Source organism: Dendronephthya gigantea, unplaced genomic scaffold (genome assembly GCF_004324835.1).
Source record: "Dendronephthya gigantea isolate DGI-Jeju-01 unplaced genomic scaffold, DenGig_1.0 000001F, whole genome shotgun sequence".
NCBI lineage: Eukaryota > Metazoa > Cnidaria > Anthozoa > Malacalcyonacea > Nephtheidae > Dendronephthya > Dendronephthya gigantea.
Window position 1 is genome coordinate 4,082,568 of NW_021163011.1, and position 25,295 is coordinate 4,107,862.

At 35.5% G+C, this 25,295-nt stretch overlaps 2 protein-coding genes across 2 annotated transcripts; one reads left to right on the forward strand and one right to left on the reverse strand.

Annotated features, from left to right (window-relative positions):
• Positions 1-127: 127 nt before the first annotated feature.
• Positions 128-6,468, reverse strand: LOC114528253 (putative methyltransferase NSUN7). Its single transcript, XM_028549883.1, has 8 exons — positions 5,859-6,468; positions 4,740-4,798; positions 4,025-4,528; positions 2,576-2,726; positions 2,263-2,382; positions 1,389-1,829; positions 885-964; positions 128-731 (listed from the first exon to the last, which is right to left on the reverse strand). Exons 1-8 carry the CDS (start codon positions 6,151-6,153, stop codon positions 477-479), a joined length of 1,905 nt encoding a protein of 634 aa, XP_028405684.1. The 5' UTR covers positions 6,154-6,468; the 3' UTR covers positions 128-476.
• Positions 6,469-6,990: 522 nt separating this feature from the next.
• On the forward strand, positions 6,991-24,683 carry LOC114528243. The gene is made up of 20 exons (XM_028549871.1): positions 6,991-7,099; positions 7,299-7,372; positions 8,830-8,878; positions 9,376-9,915; positions 10,362-10,945; positions 11,271-11,320; positions 11,550-11,577; positions 14,476-14,628; positions 15,579-15,706; positions 16,056-16,276; positions 19,340-19,432; positions 20,311-20,426; positions 20,936-21,003; positions 21,361-21,472; positions 21,598-21,693; positions 22,179-22,256; positions 22,563-22,685; positions 22,940-23,076; positions 23,587-23,662; positions 24,067-24,683. Exons 1-20 carry the CDS (start codon positions 7,078-7,080, stop codon positions 24,109-24,111), a joined length of 2,793 nt encoding a protein of 930 aa, XP_028405672.1. The 5' UTR covers positions 6,991-7,077; the 3' UTR covers positions 24,112-24,683.
• Positions 24,684-25,295: the final 612 nt, after the last annotated feature.

Genomic DNA, 25,295 nt, shown 5'->3' on the forward strand with positions numbered 1-25,295 from the left:
CCGTTATTATATATATAAATATAAACATAAAGAAACATTTTCATTGTCCATGGTCGCCCGAAACTCTAAAGAGTAAAGTCCATTTTGTTCTTAATTGCCGTGCATATGTCAAGGTGGTCGATGCAATAGAATTGCTATGTTTTTCCACTGACTAAGGCCTTGCTGATTTCAATGCTGTGTATACTGCAAGACGAATATAATTATACATCTGGGCTATTTTTACATCGATGGCAGTGACTTGTTTACCAGAATTTTATCTGACACCTAAGATCTGACGTGTTTTTTGGGTTTACATATATTTACACTGTTTTAATAGATGCTTACGGGACATTAACTTGTCAATAATTGTTTCTTAAGAAATGTATATTTGAATCAAAATGAGGAACGTTGCATTTTTGTTCTTTTCCTCGTCGCGTGTCAACACTATCACATGGTGCATGCAATAATAAATAAATGGATACGTATGCATGTTTGAACTAAAATTGAAATGGCTTAATTGAAGTCTTTTTGGTACGTTCATGTTGACTATCTTTATCTGTCATCTTCGGCTCTTTTTCATCGGCGACTTCGACTGAAATATTCTCGAGTCGTTTTGGTACTTCATCCAACAATTGCTTATTTTTATCAGATGTGAACAATGGTGTTCCCGCTTTTTTGCCACGTTTTGTTCCTTTCATCAACCCTTTTTTTGCTGCCCTTTCTAATACATCGTTCGCAGAATCAACCAATTTCTAAAAGGTATAAAATATGGTATTCCTTATAGAATCAACCAATTTCTAAAAGGTATAAAATATGGTATTCCTTATTGAGTGCAGTATTTACTGAATCCAAGGAAAATCTAATCATTAAAACAATTAGAACAAATAGAAAAAAAAATGCATTACCTGTCTTTGGAGCAGGCAAACAAATCCACCATTTATTCCCATTTTCCCGTTCAGTTTTAAATAGTTATCTGTAACATGGTCTAAATTTAAACAGAGAAGCACATATTTCAATACAGACCAACATTGTTTCCAATACAACCGGGACGGGGAAAATAATGATTATCCACCCCCGGCATTACAGCAACCTTTTATATTCGAGTACTTTCTTTCTTAGCCACTAACAAATTTTATAGCAATATAAAGTGGCAAATCTTGGTGAAAAATGCATTTTCAGGATTTTGGCGTAATGTAAATACAAGGTGAGCGGCACAATGATAGGAGCGACTATACCGATATTATAATATCAGTATCGGCCTTCAGCCATTGATCTCCGCAGAGCTGAATGCGATCATCAGTATTAGGTTCCCCAATGAAGCGCCTGGTTACGAGGCGCTTATGTCGAGAAATAAACCCCGTCGAGGAAAGAAGAAATTATGAGTATAACTGAGATTTTCGAAAACGTACTCTCTTCTGAAGGAGGATATTCAGCTGAATTTGCGTTGAATGTTCTTAACTTCTCAGTTAAATCAGGCAAAAATGATGAGACCAGAAACGGGTTGGAAGTATTCTTGTCTGAGTGATTGCTGTCGATGACATTCTTAATAACATCCTCGTTCTCTAACTTGTAAGCAGAGTTTGTAACGTAGACGATATAATGCACAAAGAAGAACTTCATGGCATGCTTAATGATCTCCTGATGTTTCAGAACTAAACCACGTAGTTTATTAGATTCAACACCGTTCACTAGATCGTGCACGCACGCAGTTCCTTCTTGTAACACATAGTCAATTGGACTAATGACACCAGATCTCGAGCAAGCAGCGTTGTACAGCACAATACGAACTTTTCGAAAACGATCGTCATTTGGTAATACATCAAGAAAATTATCTTCCAGAAGAACTACATCTTTGAAATGTGTTAGGGAAATATATAATATTTGAACAAGCTTAAGCTATATCCCTTTAAAACATTTACTACCGTACGTACAATGTCTGGTTATGTGCTTTAAATAATATATGAATGATGAGTTTGTAATAAAATTTCTCTGATGATGGCTGGGTTCATGGACCGAAAAAACTAATTATATGTACATGGTGTAGATCACAAAATTTCTTGTCTAATTCCTGGTTAATTCCAATGAGGTTGTCACATGCTGGAGGCTATGTGGTCAACTATATATATTTTTTTCAACTCGTGCATTTTTTCATGCATAGTTTGCCGCAGTTTGGTCATGTTTGTGGCCCCACGCCAATGCGGGGGCATGTATCTATGCTTCGTATATCTGTTATTATTACTCTTCCAATATACATGGGAAAAAGAAGTTTTAAAAAAAGGATACTTTGAACTCCAAGAATGTCAAGTATCGATCTCAATTCTTCAAACTGGGAAGACTTGACACCGAATACGAACAGCGATCGTTGTGGGTGGACATAACATGAAACACGAGCAATAAGATTCACTATATAGGTTATAACAAATTGAAACACGGTTTGAAACTATATTCATTAAAGTTTGGAGCTGAAAACCTCCTGAAGCTTAAGATACCAATAAAGTGTGATGCGAAATATTAAAGTTTAACATTCTGAAGTGACGATAATTAAGTCCAAGAGATGACTGCATATATACAGTATAATAGAATATAAAAAACAGACCTGAATCAGAATGAACAATAATCACATCATCTCCATCATTGAATATGGGTCTGATTTCTCCCGGAATCAATGATGCAGCTTTCTCTTTGGCCAAAGTCAATTGAAATAAAACACTTCTGACAACCTCAGGTGCTATTAATCTTGATTTGTCCTGAACGTATTTAATAGTAACGTGTCTAGTTGTGCGACACTCACGTGAGCCCTTTTAGGTATAGACTAAACTAAACTCGCTAAACTAACCACATCTTAATTTTCTTGTATGATTGCATGGCGACTTTAGTAATTATAAACACAATTACTAATTTTAGTAATTTTATTATTTACTAATTTTACTAATTTATAATTTTACTAATTTAGTAATTTTATTATTTACTAATTTTACTAATTTATACTAATTTACTAATTTTACTAATATATATTTACTAATACTACTACTACTACTACTATACTACTACTACTACTACTACTACTACTATAATACTACTATAATATATTTACTAATTTTACTAATTTATAATTTTACTAATTTAGTAATTTTATTATTTACTAATTTTACTAATTTATAATTTTACTAATTTAGTAATTTTATTACTACTACTACTACTACTACTACTACTACTACTACTACTACTACCACATCTTGCTAAATATTTGCAACTACTGTCTACATTTGGATAAACATTTAATTTCTAGTGAGCCTTAAAAATAGCGGAATAATTAAATTAGACTATTCCGGCTGCAATTAGGATAATTCGTGTTCGTGAACTTCTTCAACGCGTCGTGACCCGCCTGTGAAAATCACGTATCTAGGGAGGGTGGTCTATCCAACTCCATCTGGGGTCGGATTTACTAATTTTACTAATTTATAATTTTACTAATTTAGTAATTTTATTATTTACTAATTTTACTAATTTATACTAATTTACTAATTTTACTAATATATATTTACTAATACTACTACTACTACTACTATACTACTACTACTACTACTACTACTACTACTATAATACTACTATAATATATTTACTAATTTTACTAATTTATAATTTTACTAATTTAGTAATTTTATTATTTACTAATTTTACTAATTTATAATTTTACTAATTTAGTAATTTTACTACTACTACTACTACTACTACTACTACTACTACTACTACTACTACCACATCTTGCTAAATATTTGCAACTACTGTCTACATTTGGATAAACATTTAATTTCTAGTGAGCCTTAAAAATAGCGGAATAATTAAATTAGACTATTCCGGCTGCAATTAGGATAATTCGTGTTCGTGAACTTCTTCAACGCGTCGTGACCCGCCTGTGAAAATCACGTATCTAGGGAGGGTGGTCTATCCAACTCCATCTGGGGTCGGGATATCAGATTGAAACTGAATATACTTATGAACACTGGACACGTGTAGTAGGAGAGTCAGTGTTAATACCCTTTACCTGAACAACTAGGAATCCACATTGGACCAAATCATGGTTGTAAACATCAAACTTTACATCCCGGGGAAATATGATCACGTCGTGTAGATGAACATCGACTGAGAAACGGTGACCTGAGAAATTTGAATAATCCACAGCGTTGTTATCTTTAACAAACCCACTCTGTTCTAACAAACCACATATTTCCTCAACAGTTGTTCTTAAAGTGTTCACGTAAGCGTAAATAGGTTGATAGCAAACGTGTTCATTTTTCTCCTTTTCTTCTTTCGGGAGTAAATCTTCCACAGTTAAAGCTGTCTCCCGGATGCGATTTCTGGCCAAAGAAGCTCTCAATTTTATGTAAAACGAAACAAGAGCATCTTGAATTTCGGTAACATGTGGAAAAGGATCGTCGTCAGTGTTTCGGATATGATTTCCATTTAGAGATGCATCATCAAATTGAAAATTATTTTGTTGGTAGTCGAGAAGCATGACCATCACATGATTGCGGTAGTAAGATTCAAGCTTAAAAAAGATGTTAGTTCAACTTATCAATAGGCAACCTCAAAATGTTTTCCCAATAAGACATGAGAAAATACATATTAATACAACAGTGGAACAATTTGTTCATGATCACAACAATTTGTACTTCTTTAAATGTGAGTAAAATTGCCCCTAAAGGCACCAGGTGTTTTCTATAGACATTTGGATAAACGATTGTGAATATGAAACATACCTTAAAATAGCTTGAAAAAAAATAGCTGTCAAGCAAAATATCATTTAAAACTGATTCATCTATATAATTCAAAAAGATCATATATCATATTTATGTCAACTTATGAAAAGTCTTCTTCTAAGTTATTAGCTTGAGCTGATAGACACTGTTGAAGATAAGCTGTCTCATATAGCTAATTAAAAAAACAAAGTTTTGAAATAGCAAAGTTCAAGTTCTACTTCAAGTAGAAGATCTGGGGGATAGGGGTCACAGAAAAGACAGGCAGGAAGTAGGATTGTAATCACTAACCTGGGACCTAACTTTAGTTAAGTTAGTTTGTTTTGGGCCCCGAGGGACAAAAAGGTGGGGCAATTCTTTTTTACAATTGTATAATATGTTTTACTTTTAAAACAGTTCCCAATAGCAGAATTTTATAAGAGAAATTATGTATATAGATTAAGCGTGATGGATCAAAGTGTATTTTTTTTACACCCAAATCCCAATTGCCCCTCAATCCAAATAACCCTGGTATTGAGAGAGTCTCTTGAATTCTATTTTCGCACTCTACCAGAGTCATTTCCATAAATAAATTTGTGCCATTTAATTTCATTATTCATGAAAAAAGCAATAAGAGGGTAAAGGGGAGTGATAGAGTTGAAGGATTAAAGGAATTGCATGCATTATTGTGTACAAAATATGAGGATATAACCCATAATCAAACCATAATAAAACATAAAGTACTTTATCAAATCATGGATTAAAAGATAATGGAGCATTAAAATAAAATTTCCATATCTCATTAACAGGCTTAAATCGAATAATCAATTTCGCGCAGAGCTTTTCATTGGGCAATACACAATAAACAAGTCAAGGAAAATAATGAAAAATGATTGTTAATTTCATCAGAAGATATTACGGCGAAATAATAAAATTTAACTGAGTACTATCTAGAACACTTTCCCAAACTTTGGTAAAGTCGGTTCCTCTTATATATTAAATGAGGTTATAAAGCGCAATTTGGTATTGTTCTTAATATTGAACTACTGTATAGTGAATAGAAAATATACGCGTAAAGCTATAAAATGATATAATGTGCCATTTAGAGACGCATAATCTACCTAAGCAACAATGTTTACTTACATTTCTTAGCGCCAAATGCAAGACTGTAAGCCCTTCTTTTCACTCTCTCATCTTGAAATGTTGGCAGAACAGCGTCAGCTTCACCTTTCAAATACGCATAAACAATCGCGGCCTTTTCATAAATTATATGTTGAAAATTGTCAAATGAAATAGATTTATTATTATTATTATTAACAGTTGCATTCGTCTTGCTGAGATCGCTTGAAGGACGTCTTGATTCGACTTCTTTTTTCGAGTTGTCCGCTATCGTTTTAGATTTTCTTCTTTTGGAGTTAACACTTTCAGTGTTTAACATATTTCAACACTTTTAATTTAACAAAGGATGCAATAGCTAAGCGACAGAGTATTAAGGAGCTCTGTGTTCATTAACATATTCATAAATATAAAATAGAACGGGAGAGTTATTATCATTCATAATCATCTTGCTTACTAATATATTTACAAAGTTTAGTGTTTCCATGTCAATGGTATTATAATTAAAATATGTTCAACATACTCACATGTGATTGGTTAGATCAGCATAGTTACTAACTTAGTATTCCGTGTGAACGCAGCTAAGAAGGTCGGTGGCCGGTGGGCCATAGTGGGCTGAGGTGTCCCCCTATGACTCACACGAGCGATGTTTTCGATCCAAGGGGAAATATCACCGCGAAATATGCTCAATATGCCTAAATTAACTCCAATATTTATCGTAAACTGTCAGAGTGACAGTGTTCCGTGTTCCGCAATCGTTTTAGTATGAAAACAAAAATGAAAACACTCGAAAACGTTACCTCAGGAATTTGGGGGGGGGTGTATATTTCATACATTCGTCCTAAGTCCGACTGATTTCTTTTGTGCGCTATTGTTTCTGCGATAGGTAAACATGAATATATGAATATACACCCCCTTTCAAGTTTTTAATCAGTAAGCTGTCTAGCTACATTCTTAGAGGGGGGGGAGTGATTCTATCTGGGATCTTCCTCTTATTCCCCTTGGGCAATTGTAAATTTCGTGAATTTATTATGATTTATTCTATGATTTATGTACAAAATGTTGCAAATACATTTGAATATTTATGAATAATATTGCCTAACGTCGAACCGGAAACTTGGCAATCAAGACCAAAGTATTTCGATCTTGTAGTCTTGTAGTGTTGTATTTTTTGTCTGTAAAAAATGTGAACCGTATTTTACAACTGCCGTACTTGATATCTCGTCAACTGAATGAATTTTACCGTATGGATTTTAAAGTTGAGCGAGGTAAGTGCTTTTAGAGCTATGTTTTGTGACTTCTGTTTATGGTATGACCAGCTATAAGATATTGACATCCAAGAAATGCGTGATCAATATGTCAAGGTATATTCATCTTGTCTAGATCATCTCCTACGTATACTTTTTCATATGTTTGACTGTTCAATACCGAAAGAGTGTTTGATGGGATCATTCTTTCGTTTTGTAGTGTCTAAAGTGAAGGCACCTTCGAATCTTCTCAGTTTCTCCAATAATACAGAACAGAGAAATAACAATGACAAGGTTGGATATATTAAGTTGATTTTGTCTGCATTATAAAGCTGCTCACAGTGCCACTATCAATCCTAGATACAGTATAGTTGTGTGTGTTCGTATTGTGTAAAACGATGTGTGCGTAGACTGTTTTGATTATAGCACAAAGTATGTGATAATTTAAGGCAAGAATGAATTGCATTCAGGGGGAAACGTCTCGGTAGGCACTTGTAGTAAACACTTTTCAATCAACTAAAGTGTACCAGTTCTCTCAGAGTCATCAGAACATCAAAATCCATTTGATCAAACGCGCAAATATCATATTAAGATGTTCGTGCCGAACAGTAAGACGCAGCTTCGGTCAACAAGTTAAAGCTCATTTATTAAATATGTTTATGATATCTGTAAATATAATTTAGCCTATCCCTGTTTGTTCTCTTTTCGTCTTTGACCCATTGTAATATCCCCGCAATTTACTGAGAATTTATATATATAGTATTTAACTCAACATTAGTTAGTTTACATTCAGCGTTTGGTTTTAATCTTATGTTTATGAACTATGTTTTTACAGTACATACAATTAGGAAATCATTATTAAACATACTCAAATATTTTGGTTATTAATTCACAGCAAAGAAGCTTGCCCAATCATAATGTACAGAGTGTTCTAAGGAAACCTAAACCCAACTGAAATAACCCATTTTTAAAATTTTGAATGCCCTGCATTTTCTTGAACCACAAGTAAAAAAAACTCATAGTCTGTAAATAAAATGAATTTTTTTGCATGTGCTTGTGTACTGAAGACAAAATATTTTCGGGGATCCAAAAATGTCCTAGAAAATGTCTGAAAATAACCCACTCCAGAATTGGTAATAATAACACCATGAGTACATAGCATGCATATTAGATTTGAGACTATTGAGATTTTTTTAAATCCATGTAAAATATGCTTAACCACAAGAACTTGTTATTTTAAATTTTTATCTTGATAAATTTATTCAATAGATTCACCTTAAAATGATTGATAAAATTATGAGTTACAATAGACAAATACACCATTTATATCCAGATTTGCTAAATGTAGCCACCTTGGTATAGCTTGAATTATAATATAGCAATATTTGTATGAGGAAGATGCTAATTGATGTACTATGTATAAACTTTTAAAATTATTTGTCCAAGATGCATTTTGTTTTTGTTGAGTTTTGAGGTTATATATCACCCAAGAAAAGAAAGAAATAATAGATCGTTATATGACGTCAAAATTTGATTGGCTCCACAAAACTATGGAGCCAATCGAACTTCGTGACTTTCCGCGTTTGACATCATTATGAAAAAGGTCTATTATGGAATGTAAATATTGAAAGTGAGAATGTTTTAACCAAAAAAGTGAAAATGACATGTAATTTATATAAAATTTATATGTTGATTCAATAGATTTTAAGACTACCAATGAATTGATCTGCAATGCATATTCGTTTTTCCAGGGTAGTCAACCACAAGTAAAACAAACTAGTCAAAAACCAAAAGTACCTGGTAAGATTCTATTCAGAAAGTTTACATGTATTTATTAGTTAGTCACTCAAGCATCTTTGGTGGAAAAAGGGCACATCTTTATAATAGGGACTATGCCCCTGTGCCTCCCTTCTTCCCCGCTGCATTATGCAGCTCTTCCATAAAGAAAAACTTTATCATTTTGAAAGGTAAACTTGTGCAATAGTTACCTTTAACATGCAGGATGACAACTTTTTATCAGTTTTATCAGTACTCACTCTGCCAATTAGATTGCCAAATGTGAAGTTTATATTGGCCCACGGCCAACTGTGCATCCAAATAGCCAGTACAACACACTCCACTCTTACACATATACAAAAAAACATTTGCCACTCAAAAAAAAAGTGATATATTTTATCTACTTTGTGACTATAGTGTCAGATGATCAGAAACAGTTTTTTGTGAAGAATATTCAGTGATAATTACATAGTACATCTGGTGTTGATTGCCATCGATTTTTTTCGGTGTGATTTTTCTAGATAAGCCTCGTGCAGATTCAAAGCCTGACAAAGGTGAGACAGGATCCGACCAGAACCAGAATAAACCATCTGTATATGCTTATGCTGGGGTCGAATTCAGACCTTTACAGGTTACCGTGGAAGGGGCATTTAGTACCGCGATAATTGAAGGTCGAAAACCTAATTCATCTAAGCCAGTAGATAATCAAAAGAGAGAGTTGTTAGCATACGAAGAAGTTACTATTCCCAGTGGCGATTTTGATAGGATTAATACGGAAAATATCTTGGTTAAATCTCAGGACAGTAGTGGAACTAATAGCGCATTGTCAGCTTTCACTGCAGACATGCAAAATTCATCTTCGGAAGTATCGTCAGATGCATATGCTGAAGTAGATACAAGTGCGTTTAAAACGCGCAAGAAACCTCCTCCTATGCCAAAGCCATATGCAAAGGCGAAGGACAGTGTTGATGGCACAGATAGAGGGAAAAGGAAACCTCCGCCGATACCAAGACCTTATGGTGCGCGTAAAGACGATCATGATGAACCTAGTCAACCATCAGGTTTGTATCTGCAATATTAGGGTTAGGGTTGGTCTCTTGCAATGATGACGTAATCACAAAAGTAGTCGGCCATCTTGGGTAGTATAAGCCTTTTGTAACTACTGCAAGTCCTCGAAACATCAAAAGTCTTCTAAATTATAATTTCAGTTCTCACAAAACCTGAATGTCCTTAAATGTTCTTGAATGACAATTCAAAGCCTTGAAAGTCATTGAAAACGAACCCTGTAAATTAGCTTATTCGGAAACAGGACAGGACATTTCTGCCCTAGTCTCCTAGCTGTATATACGCACTTAATTGTTCACACTGATGAATTTAGGTGTACTGAACATGACTTTGTGGGATAATGACGTGCAATATCGCAGCCTAACCCTGCATGCACCCTCCGTGATACGTTTGTTCTGAAACTTAAATGCTTGAAATAACTAAATTTTACTTGAAATTGAAGATGAGGCGGCCGTTCCACAGCCTGTGGATGCAGTATATGCCGTTGTAAACAAACTTCCCAAATCACCGAATCTCATCGATTTGAGTGAACCAGACAAAGAAAAGGATGAAGTACCCCCTCCTTTGCCAAGTCGTCCTAACTTCGAAGCTGAAGAATTACGGAAATCTCAGGAAGATCTCCTAAAGGACGATTACCAGCAGGAAAAATCCCAAGGTAAAGGATCAAGCATTATGAAAACAATTAAAAAACACATTCGGCAAAAGTCTGATGGAGGTCCGGCAAAAAAATACGCTGACGAATCAAAAGATGCCCAGGTTAAAAAGAGTGCTTCAACTGAGGCTTTGGATGAGGAACCAAGTACTCCAATACGAGCGTATTTGGTGACTGATATAGTTGGTCAGCCATCAACAAAAATGTTTGGAGAACCAGAAATGTACGATTCTGTAACGACAGATTCCAGGGAAGAGGAAAACGTATCAAAAGGTTCGACAGGTTTACCTGATGGATGGCAGGAAGTGAAGGATTTACATGGAACTTATTATTGGCATGTAGCAACTGGCAACATTCAACGGGAAAAACCAAAAGTAAGCGAATTCATCTACCTTCTCTCGTTGTGTGGTTTCCACTCACAAGGCAACAACGAAAGAGTTTGGATTTATTTGTAATGGTGATTAATTTAGATTTACGCCTTTTCATTCGCTCGCATGAAATGTTAAAAACTTCATTTTATTTTTTTTCTTCTGAAATAATCAAGTGAATCAGTGCATATTAGTTATAGTGTTTCGTAGGATTTAGCATGCGAAATTGGCTTTTTGAGCTTTTAAAAATTAGAAAGATCTACGTTGCATAACAGTAAATTGAGGATTTTATATTCTTATCTATAGCCCCATATCCCCTCTCTTTCTGTAGATTTTAGAAACAGTCACGTCCACGGATGGTCCAGTCCAACGTCCCGAGGTGTAAGTGATTTTGAATTTTTGTAGGAGAAATTTTGCTTTAAAAAACGTTTAGAAACTTGTTTTTAAACTGTGTTTTTACGAGTGATTAATTTTAGCGAGTGATGAATTTTAACTGTGTTTTTACGAGTGATGAATTTTACCCAACCCGCCTTCTGATTTATACAAAGCATGCACTAAAAACACCTGAAACGGTTTCTGATAATAATTTCTCAAATTCAAATATTTGTAGAGAAAAGCCAAGACCAGAATTGAAAACAGTAAGTATATAAGATGTGATTTTGAATGCTGACTTTCAAACATATACATGCATAAATGTTAGTTTGTGCATGACCCTAAAGCTAGGGGGAGGGACAATTTTCAACTATGCATATAAATTTTTTTGTCACGTACGACCTCCAAAGACAACTTCTCCATAATTTTCTATATAAGGACCGAGATATAATCAGCACACAAGGGACGTCATCGTATATCGGTATGCATCCTTATACATGAGGAGGAAGGGTTGGGTTTTAATTTTTTAAGAAATAAAAACTGTTGAAAATACACGGATTTCCGGCTCATCGCCAATGAGTTAAAACTTGAAAGTAGGCGACGTTCTAAACTATTGTCTGCATAATTATAGGCTAATTTTTTCTTAAATGCATGCAAGATATGTCGCCGAAAATCATTTTCCTCAACGATATTTTTCGTTCCGCCACGCACATCTTAAGTTTTTTTCTTCTTATTTTTATATTTACTATACGTGCTGTACATAGTTCATGCCAGAGTTTTACGTTGAGAAAGGAGGGCGCATTAGCTGGTGAGCAAAACACTAGCTATCTTATAGAAGCGAACCATAGTGTGTGCCATCATATACCATATGAACACCCATTGGAAATCCCAATAGAAACACATATAGGATCTTTTTCTGATATACGTACGTTTCAGGATATGTCACAGCACAGGTAACATGCAAGCCTGTGCACGTCAGAGCTTTTACGTTGTGGGGCTGCATATATAAGCTCATGATACCTGAATATTATCTGGTTATAAAGGGCGCCGTTAAAGCCCGTTTCTCTCGCTTGGGTTATTATATATTTCTTTGGTGCGCAGTAATAATATTACCCCTGTTACAAGTATGGAAACATCATGCTAGTCGTTCATAACAAATTATATGCCGTAAAAATAATTTGTTCAGACGTTACTTGATTTATTGGACAATTGCCTTACAAACTTGTGGTTGTGTGGGCAAATGCGTGGTTTGTTTTTTGTATACTTTCATAATGATGTCGACAAATGATGCATGTATTCGTTTATTCTTTTCAGTTTAATACTCCTGCATAATTATAAAGCACCTCTTTTGTTCTGTTTACAAATAAACGATTTCTTGGTTCGTTTGGCTTTAAGCCTATAGCCATATGTAAAGATTTTTCAAAATGGCTATCTCTTCCTAAGTGTTTTGAACGAATGTGCGTGTTGCACCTGCTGTATATAGCTATCGTTATATGATAATGATATGTAATAGGCGTCATTCGCTATTTCTTTGCCGCATACAAACACTACAGTTTTCAAGTCGCCATTTTTGCCAATGGCTTTAAGTAAAGTGGACAGGATTTATTAGCCCAATATAGGAATGGAGGCAGATGATGTTGTTGGGTTGGAGGAAATAGCCGAAAAGAACTATATTATTGTATGTTTTTATTGTTTTTACGTTTGAGGTGTAAAATATGTAGTTAGGTAAATATCTATTTGTAATCCTTCCGCTTCATCCTTCTTTTAAACAATTACACATTAATGTTTAAACTCATTGGTGCCATATACTCGGGTAGAATGGCTAATAAACTGTATACAGTATGACTAGTAAGTCTGGGATGACATATAAGCAGCGAATTGGTGTATAGATACGTGGAATACGTTGTATTAAAAGGAGGTCTGCATGCATGCAGGTATTGACTGCATGTGGATCAAAAGTATATCAAATTGAATAACTGTACCTTGCCTTTCCACACAATTCATATTTCAGGCGTTATAAAGGTTTTGTATGCGAATTCGTTTCGTGTCTGTGGCATAAATGCGGCGTAATCAAGTTATAGCTATATATAAACAGGATGTATTTAATGTTTATTGTATTGTACATGTTTCAGCATGTATCAGTATATCGTAACTACCGCGGCAACCTGCCATGTATGGCTATACGTAACATTAATGGGACTTTTTTTCGTAAAAGCTAATTTTTTGTAGTATCTATTACCGTAGTGCGTGAATTCTTACATGCATGCAGGTATAAAGAATCCTTGGTTGTCTTGGAATATATAATATATAGTTTGAATTTCAAACCTGCAGGTGGCTATTCGTGTGATTTTAGTCTTGCGACTTGCCTTAATTGCCATTGACTATATGATCCATCTCATATGATCCATTGTACACATGTGCATGGCCAATCCCCAAATTTCTTTTTATTAATTTTGTGAGCATGTTTTTTTTTCAAATCGAAAGTTATGATATAAAAACCGATTCCTGCCAAAGCCAAGAGTTGAATTTTTTGCATCGTCCTGGTTATATGTTTTGAATTGTAATTATATTATATGTAACATTTGGTTTCCTGTACTATATAACAATCATAATTAAATTGAAAAGTCGAGGAAAGTGCACGCGATGAAAAAATTCCCTATTTTTTAAAGTGTATCATCTATTAGGAGTTGATTTGAGACAGTTATGTATTTACTTTAACAACACATGTCTTAACGTGTGTTAATGTGGAGGTTAATTTAGAGTGATAATCGGTACTGATATGTGATTTAAAAACGAGCACGATATTCATTGTAGCTATGGAAACTTTTATGATTGCATGTATATAGTAATTGCTATATGAACCATTATCCGGAAGACGTCTATTTTTTTAATTAAGAGCCTTTAACGTTAGAGGAAGAATATTATCACCCATGCATGCATTCTTCTTCGTCAACGGCAACTGTCGAAAGCAGAACGCAGATCACACATTAGTACATCAGACTTACTGTAAATATGGTACAGTGTCTCTTACTTTCTCAATATCAACTTTTTAAATTCCAATTTAACTCTTGCATAAACATTCTATCAGCACCTGTATTATATATACATTCAAATTATCCGGGGCATTTGGAATGGTGTAAAGAACTTATTTTTTGACATTTTAGGTGATCAGTTTCCCTGTTCACTCAATGGGTTGGCTTGAACTGGAAGAGAGTCAAGTAGCCCCACACAACATGAGTGATACGATTGCCGAGTGTATCAGTAATCTTGCAAGGGACAGGAAAGATCTTTGGAAAACAACAGAAACCTGGGGTGGTGTAAGTGTTCTTATAATTTAATTTAATTAGTGTTAATATTGTTGTTGGATGCCATTCTGAGTTCTACTCAATCCAATGTAGCTTGTGTTCAGCTGAGTATAAGGACGAGAAACTATGATATGTAGAATAACGATTATCAAATTGAACTATATAAAATAACTTGAAACAACTGCAGGCCTGTCATTCTCGACCATTTATCTCGTTTCTTTTCACTTTGTTTCGTCTATGCTGTGCGAAAAAAGATTTCTGTTCGTTTGATTCGTCTAATTCTTATGCATATGTCACAGGCCCGACGATGGCTATATTTGTCACTGACCGGTGAAGTTCTTTGTTGTTTTAATACATTTTCCTCGTCACGAACAATACATCGCCGACTGCCGTATGAAAACTGCATGCATGTTCTTCACATATATTCTATATCTGAAGAATATGTAATATTGTCGTTAGGCTAAATACTGAATAATCTGAATTAACCTAACCTAATTACTCAAATGTGACTATTTTCTTTTTAGTACATTTATCATTACTCTATAATTAGGAAAGTTGATCAGAAAACTTTCTGTTTTTGACCACGATCAAGAATCATTATCCCACTTTCGTCCATGCGTATTTTTTAACCAAAGCCACTCAAATCTAGTTAAACTTCCCCCCTTGGTTTTAATGGAGTAATTATTAAAACCAGGTGGGGCTATTTATGCGCAACCGACCAAATATAGTAAAAAAAATTGTACCAGATTTAGTCACACTGATGCCCAACGAATTACTGAATTTCTATAGCACATTTTCGGAACAAAGTGCTAAAATCTGTTCTTCACTAGTTAGTTACTGTTGGAAATGTTGGCTGTTTTTCATCGCAGAAAATAAAAATGAATGCCGAGAGAATATCATCTGTATCTTAATTTGCAATAAACGAATATTTATTACATAAATCTGACCTTAATTTTATTTAGGGTAAAGATTTACGTTTGCTTCTGGAGGGGGACAATTTGAAACTTGTTGATTGCCAAACTAAAGCGATTCTCCTGGTACAACCTATTTCGAAAATGCGAGTTTGGGGGGCTGGACGAGATGAACAAAAGTATGTTATAATAATATTTGAAAACCTGGGGCCGGGTGTTCAAAAGCAGGTTAGCTTAACCTTGTGTTAAGGCAAATCTTTACATTATTTTTTTAAACGCTTGTTTACAAACGAATAGTGATTCACAAGCACATAAACTAAAACACGTACTGGATGAAAATTTAACCAAGGGTTGGCGCTAACCTATATAGCTTTGTCTTGAACAACTGGCCCCTGAGTTGAAGCATATATAAAGTTAACCTTTTTGCTGTTTCATTTATGACTCTCTTAATTTCAACTCATCTGGGCTCATGCAGTCAATGCCAGGTAGTGCATTAATAATTCCTAATACCACTCAACTATTTGACAGGGACTTTGCGTATGTGGCAAGAGATCAAACTACTGGCAAACATAAATGTCACGTATTCCGCTGCCATGGAAACATTTCTGGACGAGCAATTCATAATAAGCTGCATGAGATGTGCAGCAAAATATTGGCGGAGAAAAGAAGAGCTCGTGAGAATCAGCAAAACGGTTCAACCAAACAGTGGTCTGATATATTGAATACTCCACCAAAACCGTCTCAAAAAGGTATAGTAATCCCGTGTGTAAATCCTTGATATGCGGGCATGTAGATTGGTCTGATATGGGAATAACGCGAATAAAGTGAAGCTATTTTATCATATGAGCGCCAAAGGGACTATATAGCTCGGAAAAACATGCAAGTGTGTTATTGGCATATCTATAGTCTCTGCATGGAAATCTTTGCGAGTTGTCGCGTGTGTGAGATGTATAAAAATTCAAATTTCCATCACCCATAACCTCTTTTATACAGGGTGTCCCGTGTCCCAAAAAACCCCAAAACTATTGAAATCACCTATTGTTAAAATTTCAATGACTTGTTCGCGAATTTATGTCTGTGGGGATTAACGTGCACTTGTAAAATGCTATATAAATACAAAAATTGAAAATTTGCTAGAGAAGAGGCACATGTCGAATCGAAGGTCATGGTGCTTGGGTTGTAAATTTAAATATTGCTATCCATATTTGTAAACTGTAATTCTATAAATATTGTTAATAAAAGTCATATGTGGATAGAAACTGGCAAATTTTACTGTCATCATGCATAAAAATACTTGTCGAACATTTATACACTTGGGTCCCAACAGGGTGTTTAGGCATTCAATAGTTTTGGGTTTTTTAGGGACACCCCGTAGTAATACGTTGTGACACAAATGGACCCTAAAGAATGTTTCTCTCCAATTTTTACCGTTAATTACAGTTAATTTTAGTCTGAAGAAGGTTCTTGATACATCCTTTGGAATCATTTTAAACTAATGAAGCGTATTCCCATGATGCTTTAATCTCCTGCGTTGAGCCTCTTTGTGACCGCGGCCCGTGAGGGAGACCAACTGCAGCTTTTGTTATGTTCAGTTTAAACACCTCCTCTTAGCGCAAATATTTGCACCTGGTTTGTTTTTTAGGACAATTGTGCATGAAATAGGGGGTCTATATCACTCCTGGAAATCGTTTAGTTTATGTTATTCAAGAAATGTAAAAAATGTATACCAAATATGCTATATAGCTGTAACAGTCGCTATAATTCTTAGCAAATTAGAAAAAAACTTAGCTGCATGCTGCATCGAGGTATTATCTTGCCTTTGCAAGTCAGATCTCATGTGCAGTCAGTGGATGTTTTGACTCTGCTAGAAGAGGGATATACGCACTATTCTGTACACCATCAAATCACTTTGAAGTTTTGCACAGCACATTACCAAGTAAATGAAGTTAGTTGACAAGCAGAGAATGCATTTTTATACTTTCAGGACGGATTTGGTCACTGTTTTCCTGACTCAATTGATTGCAGAGACGATGGAACGTTGAAAGGCAGGGAGGCAGACATACCTAAACCTTTTCTTACAATGAATTCAGTCTATAGACCAATTGAATGTGTACTAATGGTACATCGAAATATTTTTTATTTTCTCTTTCGCCAGAAAGAAAGTCTAAATTTTTCAAATATATTTTTGAATAACATGATATTTTATATGAAAAGATTAATGATGATATTTTACACACTAATGTAGTCAGTATATTTTATTTAATCTCTTTCATTCAAATATGTTTATTTCATAATAACCTGTATGCTGGCTATACTTGAAAGCTTTGAACACAAAAATGATAACTCAAAAGATGTTAAGGCGCCATCATCGATATATTATAGAAGGATTAGTTTGCAGATTGAATATATTTCGCTACCGAAGCTTAGCATGTGTGTGCACGTACGCCATATAATCTTATATTCTGCATTTAGTTGAACTATTATATAGATTATAGCCGCTTAATTCCTTGTGTTGCCTTTTATAGTATATGTATATATAGGGGTCGAATATAGTTACTTTTGAGTTATCCTACCTTGTCAATAAAAGCGCCCTTTATTCGTTATTTACATGTATGCTGAAGCTTTATTTAAAGACAATTTTAACATTTATAAAAAATAAATCCATGCAGTGAAGAATGGAAAAAATATTTTACATGTTAGGAGTGGTACGGCATTTAAAAGTATTATATACCTGTTGTTTCATCGAAAACCTACTTGCAATAACATGCATGCATATCGTATATAGTATGTTTAAGAGCTTCATCTCAATGCATGGTCACAATGCAGTACCACCCCAGAATGTAGAATCAACACATGCCCAGAATATATTTGGATTCCAAAAGAAGGAATTTTATAATAATCGTCAGTCGTTTATAACGATTAATTTATATATACGTGAATGTATGAAGATTGCTATAAATATGAATAAATATTTTTCTAATATAAGTTTATTTTCTTTCAATGTTTAATATACATATTAAATATGATATAATTCTCTACTCGTGAGCTGCAGCTGCCTAACCTGCCTTACACTGTTCCAAGGTTTCTGTTATTCTCAATCAGTGGAAAAAAATACATCAAATGAGGGAAGCTTCATTTAATCAAAAAATATACATAAAAAGAAATACGCTACGAATGTAGCAGTACATAAATAGGATCTGATAGTTACATCCACTATTCAGCGCCTAAAAAGACGGCGTTTAGATCAATGCAAGAGGGGTACATGCATACAATGAGGGATACATCCGCATGCACAAGGAGGAATATATGTATGTACAGATCAGATCATCGAGTTAGTCAAAACAGATACTTAGATAAGTGTTTGTACGAGAAGTAGCTACTACAAATTAAAATTCCAATTTATAAGCAGACCACGCAGCGTGGCAGCGTCGTCGAAGAACTAGGTACTACATTTGATGCCAAGTTGCTACGCAATACACATGCATTTACAACATTCTAGGAATCGGTGTTCTGGAAATGCATACATTTTTGTTATATATTGTATAACTGCGTACCGCGTTTTACCTGAGCTATTAATGTGGGCGATAAGATTTATGATTGCTGGGTCAGATAAAATCATTCTGGGTTAGAATTTTTTAAATGACTTGCACGAATTCATGTTTGGAAAATATCTTTCATATCAGTAAACCGTATATATACATCTACATTGACTTAGGACCTCTCGGATGACATAAAATAGTTATTCAATCATTAAGATTTGCTCTTTGGTATCATTTCTTCCAAGAACTTTCCATCTTTATCCATCACATTAGATCAAGCCGGATTTAACGTGAAGCCAGTAACAGAATCAAAGAAAAGTTTCTCAGGGAAATTTATCGGAAAGGTGGAAGTACCAAGGCCAACAGGTATGCTAATTATATTGTTTAAATTCTATAATATTGTACCAAAACATGGCAACTACTGTCTATCTTATTCCTTGTCCGTTCTTGTCCTTCGGTCATTATTCTTGTCAATCATTATCCGCCCCCTTATCGGTATCCTTGTCGATCATTGTCGGTGCCATTATAGGTCTCCTTGCCTGTTGGTCGGTGTCATTGTCAGTATCCTTGTGACCTTGTCTACGGTCACTTTCGGTGCCATTGTAGGTATCCTTGTCTATCACTGTCGGTACCATTGTAGGTATATCCTTGTCTACCGCTGTCGGTACCATTGTCAGTGTCCTTGTCTACCACTGTCGGTCCGTGCCACTGTCAATATCCTTGTCTGCATTGTCGGTAAGTCCTTGTCTACCGCTGTCGGTACCATTGTCAGTATCCTTGTCTATCACTGTCGGTACGTGCCACTGTCAGTATTTTTGTCTATCACTGTTGCTGACATTGCCAGTATCCTTGTCTATCACTGTCAGTGTCATTGTTTGTATTGTGTCTATCATGCACTGACGGTGCCACTGTCAGCATCTTGTCTGCACTGGTCCAACCCTGTCTGCATGTGCCATGTGTTTCTGTCATAGTTCCTGTCATACTCAGCATTGTTGTGTCGGTCATGCAGGGGCGTAACTAGAACGATGATTAAGGGGGGGGAAAGGTGCATATTCATGTGTATTCAGTTCTGCCCGACGGATTTCTATTGTAAGCTATTGCACTTACAAAAGAAGCACTTACAAAAGAAATCCGGCGGGCAGAACTTAATTTATGAGTAACCCCTAACCCATGTCAGTATAATCTTCTGGGAACGGTCGGGCTGGGACCGCTTGATTTTTGATGCATCATACTCCTCTCTTTAGGCATAGATGTTGTACACAAGGCCATTGATGTTGCAATAACTTCAACTAATCCTCACACGTGGCGCACATGTCTGATTGAAATTACTGTCTCGAGTGTTCGCTCTACTGACTGCTTGGTAAAATCCCTTTTTTTATAAAAGTAGTAATGATATATTATCCTCTTAATTGTTCAAAGTTTTTAATATTATAAAAATATATTAAGCCCACTCCAGACTACATATTCCATGCAGGCATGTTTGATAGATGGAGGGGGGGAGGGAGGGACGTCCATAGCACCAAACCCTAATTGAGATTTTCCTACAACGACCTCGCAAGGCAGTTAACTGAAAACCATCCGCACACGTGCGAAACTTGCCTCTCGAGGCGAATTCCTCAAGATAACTACTTGCATACGAGAGTAACTTGCTGAACTAGCAGCCTCGCAAAGTCTGTAGTTCAGCTAATAGCTCTCGTGTGCGGCGGGCTTCAAATGTATATCAGTATACACCTTATGCAAGCACGTATGCACAAATCTTTTGCGGGGTAAAATGGAGATTAGCTTTAAAAGATTCCAAGGGGGGCTTGCAAATAATAATTAAATGTGCTAAATTTATCATTATTAATGTGCGACATTTCGATTTTATAGTCTCAAGAAGTAATCGCCGAAAATAGAATAAAATTTGTTTCATTTATTGGAGTAGCTAAGGACGTAAGGTATGTGATGATTAAAATTCTTTGTTATCAAATTCGTTGCAGTTAATGAGATAATAAGATGAACAGAAGCTCATTAGGGGGAGAGCTAACTGGCCCTGGGCTCCTAGCTAATTAAGGCTTAATTCTACTATGATAAAACTTCACAAAATGTAACGGTCGGTTTACCTTGTTGTACGGTACCACGTGACCTGTCTGCCAGCGTAGCTACTTTTTCAGAATAATCACGCCACGTTATGGCACCCACAAATTCTTTTATTTTTCACCATGTAAAATGCATGCAGAAACTGAATTCGAGTTCAGACTTAAGAAATTCGAGTTAAAAAAAATCGTTCACCGAATTCCTTAACAATTCTCTAGGTTCTGTGGCTATATAAGCAGTGGTGATCCAAGTTCACCATTCTTATGTCATGTGTTTCAATGTACACCAAATGCCGCTAGTTTCACAAAAGCACTGGAAGAGGCTTGTAGGGTAAGATTCATCAATAACACACATTAACTTCCTTGCATAAAAAGCAGTAGCATTCATGATCTTCCCAAATTACAGAATTGCCTGTCCAAATAAACAAATTGTATTCAGTGATTTGTCCTTTCCAGCTTCGTTTACAATCGTGCTTAGACACGAATCCAGAACTAGCAGAAAAGTTCATCCCCACAGAAGCAGGGAAAAATACAGATAAAGACATGAATAGGGTGTGTATCTCAGAAAGTTTTCCCCTGTAACCTGTTCCATGATTGTTTTTCACCAATATCAACTGCATGCAAGATGCAACGCGTAAGGCCGGTACCTGAATTTAGCCAAGGGATTTTGGCGAAACAAACACGTGAAAAAATAGCTGGTGGGTTGGGTAAGGTTGGTTTCCTGATTATAGAAATAAGGCCCCTGGTACGGCTGGCCTAAGCTTTTTCCCGCTGTTTCTTGCCGTCCTTAATTTGTGCCTCGCCTCGTGCAAAGTCCATCTCATAGTTTACCTATAAACGTATCCTGCGACAGGTAGTCTCAAGCCGGCCGAGCCTACGGGGGACTCCATATAGCCACTTGAGACGACGATGTTGCTGCTGTTTAAGATAATTGCACGATATAAAAGTTCGGAGGTTTAAGTGAGAGAACGTTTGGTTCGAAGAACATGAAAGTGTTTATGTCATGCATGAACTGAGTATATTTTCCATAATTGTAGTCTGGTGCAGGAATAAAGGGATTTCTTGGAAAGCTGGCTAATCAAGCCAAGCTTGGAGTACCCAAGAGAAGTAGCCCGGTATGTTGTAAATTAAAAACTCATTTTATAACTAGATCAATAATTATTACAAGGAAAGAAAGAGACAATCATGCATGCAAATAATGTTAGTGTTGATTGACTGGTACATTTCCCTCCCGTGTATGGTAGCCAAAATGATTAAATATTTTCCTCAAATTTCAAGAGGTTTTCCATATATAGGGAAACCCTGTTGAGTGTTTAAAATAATATATAGTTCAATGCCCTGCTTCGCGAAATTGTCAGAGCTATTTGCAACAGTTCATTTCCGATGTCAATCAACACGGTTTTTTCGCGGTTTCTGCTTAGGAGCCATTGCTAGATAACGCAACAGCACAGCAACCATCATCTACTGAATATTTGATCAAATATTATGGACATAAGCCGGTTTCTGTTGGTACAGGACAACCCGCTATAAGAGAAGCTGTTGGGGTAAGTCAAAGATAAAAAAAAGTTTTTGAAAGCAGTTAATTCCTGGCAAAGCGTGTGGTGAAACGTTCAGAACTGACAGAAGCTCACTGCCAGTCTATACCATGCTTCATATATAGATATATAAGTGCAGAATATGCGCTCTGTCTTATCTGGCTGATGAAATCATTGAAAAATTGTTATCACTTGCATTATTGCAATTAATTTGTGTTTGACAACCTTTATAACGCTACCTGTCATCATTGTTTTATCGACAGGTTGCTCAAGAAAGTATGCTTCAAATATGTACAATAAGCATTTCTCCCGATTTCATCACTTTGGATGATTCAACAAAAAGTGGGAAATTATGTAAATATATTCCACTTGAAAAAATATCTTACTGTGGAATCGCTAGGTAAGCTATAAAACCGTATTTTGCGCGAACATCTACCATATATATGACCGTAGAATAATGTTGTTCTCATTGAGGTCCAAAATCGAACAGGATTTTATTAGAAGAAGTGGGACTATAATTGAAAAGAGGCTCAATTGAGGAAGTCTTAGTATATAAACGCCCCAACCTTATTGAATCAAGAAGGGTGCAGTACAGCCATACATAGGAAAGAGGCTCGACATTAAACAGAGACGATCGAAGCATAATAAAAAAGCTCTGCCTCTGTACTTGGAAAGGACATGCAGTTTGTCTGTATAATAATGATTTGAACCCTGATTTGAATTGCCTAGCTAATATTACTGCGGTCTGCCTCTGTACTTGGAAAGGACAGTTTATCTGTATGATGATGATTTGAACCCTGATCTGAACTGTCTAATATTAGCGCGGTCGTCTGACCGGGTCACCGGAATATTTCATCTTTATTCTGTACATGATTCATAGTAATCTTACCAACAAGAATTTTTCTTGCAGTGATTGGGTCCATTTTGGTTTAGTTGAAAGTCAAGGAGGAGGAAAGTTTATATGCCACGTATTTGCTGAATACAAGGTGAGAAACGTAAATACGTAATATGCATGCATGCATATATACAGTGCTCGAATAATGCAACGTCAGCGCATATTCTTGCCCAAATCAATAGCGGAATGGAATGTTAAAAAAAGAGCTTTATAGCTTATCGTATATCGCTGCAGCGTGTCCCGCTTCCATATAAACACAACGCGAAAGCATAACCGGAATTATGCACGTACATATGTTTGGCCTTGGGGAAGTGAGTTGTACCGGATATTTGTACATATATTTTTCCATCAGCAAGCATTCATTGCTTGCATGCATGGTTTGACTGGAAGTAGGGGCCAAGCCGGCTAAGCTATATCTTTTTAATTTTGACGACTATTGTGATGGAAATTCTTTTGATTCACAGTTTATAATTTTGTTGCATGTATATACTGCAGATTCCAGTGAACAAAGTTGTGGAAACGATTAACAAGGTTTTATAGATTGGCTGCATTTTCTTATCAGCACGAAGAAGACATGTGTTCATTGAGTCTTGCATGGGAGTTTGTACGTCACGGACCTTCCTTCCAAGACGACAAAATATATTGATAAACAGGATATATGTGTCTCTGTTGTGTAATCTATTGTACATTGATTAAAAACATTTGAACGTATTAGCAAATTTCATTAGGCATTCCAAGGCGTTTCTGGATAAGAAACTAAAATACAAGTAGTTTTATTATCTTCATTTACTATAAACTATAATTATATCATAGGAACTAGGTAGTTAGTAATTTCTGCTATCTTGATTGATTTTTGAAAATAAACATGTGCAGAAATCATATTTTTATCGTTCAGTGTTATATCCGAAAAAGGCACTTTCACAGCGTCAGTAATACGATTGATATGATAAAACGTTTACATGATATACAAAAGGAAAGGTAAATCAACTCAATTTGCTCTCAGCTTCTTCAGAAAAGTAAACTTTATTGAAGAATCAACCAAGATGCATGGCGATTAAGTACGTCGAACGAAAATTAGTTAGCAAATAAACAATCAACGAAAATGTTAAAATATGATACAAATATTGAAAATGCCATGCAACGTATATAAATATGGGCTTCAAAATGTGTGGATGGAAGAATGGAAAAATCCCATGCGTACAGGATTCAGTGCATTTATTTATCTACAATGGAAGAGAATTTTTTCACGAAGGAAATGAAGAGGTATATATGCTCATATAAGCATAAGATTTTTTTTAAAGTTGCACATATACTATGCATGAAACCACTTCGTTCCCAGGTTCTGTGCTGATCTTCGTCAGTAGTCTTCGTTGCATGTATGTTCTTCGAATGTGAAATATCCATGCAAGAAAAAATTTGAATTTGCTCTTAGGAGGTCACCTTGCGGTTGGAGTAAATTAAATGTCAATGACAATGTATAAATTTTATTAATATTAATACACGCTAATTTGCTTAATGGCAATGGCCTTGGTTAATGTACAGAAATCCTATTATGATTCATTGGCTGCATGATACAATCATGCATGTTCTTATAGGGCGGGGGAGGGAATTCTTGAGGTTTTTTCTGAGTATATTTCATATGTTATGCACCTAAAATAATCAAACACTCGATATAATCTTTCTAAAATGAAATAGCAATATTTGTTTGGCGCGCTTGGAGTCAG